Here is a 4,469-nt window from a genome sequence, read left to right on the forward strand (position 1 = left end):
CCATTTAATATTATTATTTTGTAATTTGACCAGAGAGAGACAGAGAGAGAGAAAGGGAAAGTGATAAAGCCAGCCACCAGGTCTGGGATTCGAACTGCGGTTTACCGTGTGGGAATCCAGCACCTTTAACCACCATGCCACCTGCTGGCCCCCAAAAATATTCTTTTTAAAAAACTTTATTTATTATTATTCTTCAGTTTGACCAGAGAGAGAGAACGAAAGCAAGCCATCAGGTTCGGGACTTGAACCATGATCAGCCATGTCTAGTACTTTTTTTTAAAATTAATTTTATTTATTTATTCATTCATTTATTTATTTTAATCTGACCAGAGAGACACAGAGAGAAAGAGAGGGAAAGTGAGGAAGCAAGCCACCAGGTCCAGGACTCGAACCGTGGTTGACCATGTGGGAGTGTCCAGCGCCTTAACCACCATGCCACCCGCTGGCCCCCATGTCTAGTACTTTTACCACCATTTTTAAGTATTCTGACTCCATGCTGAAAATATTCTTAAAAGGGTTCATAACAAGAGGTAAATTTAATGTTAGCCCTTTAAAAATCTGTTATTCTGGGACCAGCAGGTGGCGCAGTGGTCAAGGCATTGGGTCCTATGTGGCTGACCCTACAATTTGAGTCCTGGTCCTGATGATTTGAAAAACCCACTAGGAGCATGTGTGTGTGAGTACCTCAAATCCCAAAAGGAGAATGGAGGAGAAATTGCAGGTGGCCATCCCTCCCATGGGGGGTGATTTCTCACTTTCCTTCTCTCCATCTCTCTCTGAAGAGTGCATATGTTATGTGGAAAAAATTTTAAAAGAAAAGTAAAATTCTGTTATTCTAAAAGCCAGGTCTCCTCTGGGAAGATAATTGCTCTTTTTCTTTCTTTTTTTTTTTTTTTAAGGAATTATTTATTTAATTTTATTAATTATTATTATTAATTATTCAGTTTGACCAGAGAGATAGAGAAAGTGAGAGTGAGGAAGCAAGCCACCCAGGTCGGGAATCGAACCACAGTCGGCCATGGGGAACTCCAGCACCTGAAATACCATGTCACCTGTAGGCCTTAAGTGTTGCTCTTAATATAGTAGCTTCCCGCCCCCATATGACATATGCACTCGCCAGAGAGAGAGAGAGAGAGAGAGAGAGAGGAAAGTGAGAAATCATCCTTCAGAGAGAGTGGCCATGCTGCAGTCCTTTCTCCTTCATTCTCCTGGGATTTGGGGCACGCACACACATGTGCCTTGTGTGATTTTCAAGTCACTGGGTCTGGGACTCAAACCATAATGACAGCTATGTGGGATCTAGCTCCTTAACCTCTACACCATCTGCTGGCTCAATACAGTAGCTTCGAAAACAAGTTTTTAAAAATAATCATCTGAATAGTGGAATTGAATTCAATAGTATTTGTAAGTTGTTTTGGAAGAACCAAAAAATAATTCACTGTAATTTTGTAAGACAATAAACTTTACAGGCTTTTTTTTGTTTGTTTCTTTGTTATAATTGAGATTTCTAACCTACCTACCCACCCATAAGAAACATTTCCCTTACACATATTTTTGACCTACTTTATCCCTTAGTCCTATTTTTCATCCTTTTTAAAGCATGTACTCATCTTTTTTTTAAAAGTGTGTTATCTTTCAATAACTAACTAGGTCATATTATTTTTAATGTGGTAAATCAGAGCATGAATTCATTAATTTACGATGAGAAATACAGCTTTCAGGGAGAACCGAACGTGCCCTTCTGGCATGCATATCAACTCGAGGAATGAAGAATGATTTACAGGGACGTTCTGTGCTAGGCAGTGAGCAGATGACAGTGGACAAGGCACATTCCCATGCCATGGAGTTTGCATCTGCTGGACCCACTTTATTTTCCTCCTTTTTTAAAAATTTGCCATAGGATGCATATGCTTGCCAGAGACAGAGAGAGAGAGAAAGTGAGAAATTATTTCCCAGGTGGGGTGGCCACACTGCAGTCCCTTCTCCTCTGTTCTCCTCTTGGATTTTGGGGCATGCGCACATATACTTCCGACGTGTTTCCAAGCTTCCAGGTCTGGTATTTGAACCATGTTGTCAGTGCCCCATGTAGGACCCAGCCTCCTTAACCACCGTGCCACTGACTGGCCCTGAACCCACTTTCTAATTGGAATGGTTACTTAATGAACATGAAAAACACACAAGGGAAGTTGGTTTTGGGTTTCATTTGATCCTCTCAGTTGTCCAGTGTGCGGACTCTAGCTCCATACCAGGCACTGAAGAGGTCAGCTGGGTTTAAATATTATGGGCCAGCAGGTGATGTGGGATTAAGGTGCTGGATCCCACACGGTTGACTGTGCTATTAGAGTCCTGGATCCAGTGGCTTGAAAAACACGCCAGGTGCTTGTGTGTGTGACCCCAAAATTCCAAAAGGAGGATAGCGGAGAAGGGGTTACACACATATGATTATATACACACATTATATTATGTACGTTATATACACTTTATATACATGTATATAATTATACGTTAAATATCCTATATAATGTATATATACATTAACCTTAATACACACACACACACACACACACACACAAATATATGCACACACGCATATACATTTTTTTTTCTTTTGAGAGATTTTTGTTACAGGGTGCATGCACCTGCCAGAGAGACAGAGAGAGACAGAGACAGAAAGTGAGAAATAATACCCCCAGGGGGACAGCCACATCACAACTCCTCCTCCATTCTCTCGGGATTTTGGGCTCGCATGCACATGCTCCCAGCACGAGTTTCAAGCCACCAGGTCCCGGACTCAGACCATGGTTAGTTATGTGGGAATCCAGCAAAATAACCATTATGCTATCTGCTGGTCCCTACTTTTTTTTTTTTTTTTTAAGACTTTTAGAAAAATCTCCGGAGCACCTATCCTTGCTGGAGAAAGTTGGAAAAAGACACAGGGAGTGAAAGTGAGAAATCATCCCTCGAGAGGATGGCCATGCCACAATCCTTTCTCTTCTGCTCTCCTCTCAGGATTTTAGGCATGTACACACTTGTGCTTGGAGTTACTTTCTTTTTCTTTTCCTTTTTTTTTTTTTAAAGAATTATTTTATTTAACTTTATTTTAATTCAACCAGAGAGGCACACAGTGTGTGTGTGTGTGTGTGTGTGTATGTGTGTGTGTGTGAGAGAGAGAGAGAGAGAGAGAGAACAAGAAAGTGAGCCGCCAGGTCTGGGACTCAAACCACGGTCAGCCATATGGCAATCTAGCACCCTTAACTTCTATGCCACCTGCCTGGAGTGATTTTCAAGCCACTGGGTCTGGGACTTGAACTGTGAAGTCAACCATGTAGGATCCAGCTCCTTAACTACCACTCCATCTTCTAGGCATACACACCTACATCCATCCCCCAACCCCCCCCCCACACACACATATACACACGCACACAATATATATGTACATATATAATATATGTGTATTTATTTATTTTAGGTTTACCATGTTTCTTTCATCAGAGAGAGCATGAGAGAGACCAAGAGACAGGCGCCCTCCTCAGTCTCATCACACTGTGATCCCTTTCCTCCAGCCCTTCTAGCCAGTCAGCATCTTGAACGTGTTGCGCTCAGTGTGTTTCGGGTCGACTTGGGATCCGAACCTGCAGTTGGCACTGTGGCTTCCAGCACTGCAGATCAGTTTGTTAGCATCTGCGCCACCACAGCTGTATCCAGAGATCTATTTTTATTGTTTCTCCCACCTACAGAATATACTTACCCTGCTCCTAAGGGAATTAACTCAAGTGCCATCATTCAGTCATTGTATCTAGCCCGAAGTCCAGAGTCTGTGGGCAATATGTGGTCCTTTATCAGGTTTGGGTTATTGGCGTTGTTGGGCCAGTCATTTTAGGAATCAGGACCCCCTTCTCCCAAATATTTAAAAAGTAAATAAACCCAAAAATAAGTCATTTCTTTATAGCTGGCAATTTTGCCCATTTCTCGCACTCCCTGACATTGATGGTGTCCCAGATTTCTATCGGCCTTAGTTGATCAACCACTCAGGTCTGGATTCATGGTGGCCTTGTGCTTTCTCTTTGTGCTTCAACTCCATGCTCATTGGCAGATGTCCTGGAGAACATGATGGAGCCACCGCAGCGAGACTCCAGCGCACCAGGGAGGTTCCACGTAGGCAGTGCAGAATCCATGCTACACGTCCGACCTGGTGGATACACACCCCAGCGTGCACTGATCAACCCCTTTGCCCCCTCGCGAATGCCCATGAAGCTCACGTCCAACAGGAGGCGCTGGATGCACACTTTTCCTGTAGGTGAGTTGAGTGCTCAGGGTCTCTGACAACTAGAAAAACAAAAATTTTTTTTTTCCAAATTCACCATTTGTCCTAGCCTGTCCTTCTTGATCTGTGTTCTGTCCTCAAGAAGATGACAGTAGCTTTTGGCCGGAACCGCCATCTTCCAGTAATTAACCAAAATGACGAACAC

The 4,469-nt window shown here is 42.9% G+C and overlaps 1 protein-coding gene across 1 annotated transcript in view; it reads left to right on the forward strand.

Moving 5' to 3' along the window:
* DEPDC5 (DEP domain containing 5, GATOR1 subcomplex subunit) overlaps positions 1-4,469 on the forward strand; it is a 141,116-nt gene that overhangs the window by 63,874 nt on the left and 72,773 nt on the right. Inside the window, exon 22 of the mRNA XM_006147962.3 lies at positions 4,094-4,297. Within this exon, the coding sequence (XP_006148024.1) occupies positions 4,094-4,297 (204 nt within the window). The remainder of the gene's footprint in view (positions 1-4,093; positions 4,298-4,469) is intronic.

Source organism: Tupaia chinensis, unplaced genomic scaffold (genome assembly GCF_000334495.1).
Source record: "Tupaia chinensis unplaced genomic scaffold, TupChi_1.0 Scaffold000226_1, whole genome shotgun sequence".
NCBI classification, from domain to species: Eukaryota; Metazoa; Chordata; class Mammalia; order Scandentia; family Tupaiidae; genus Tupaia; species Tupaia belangeri.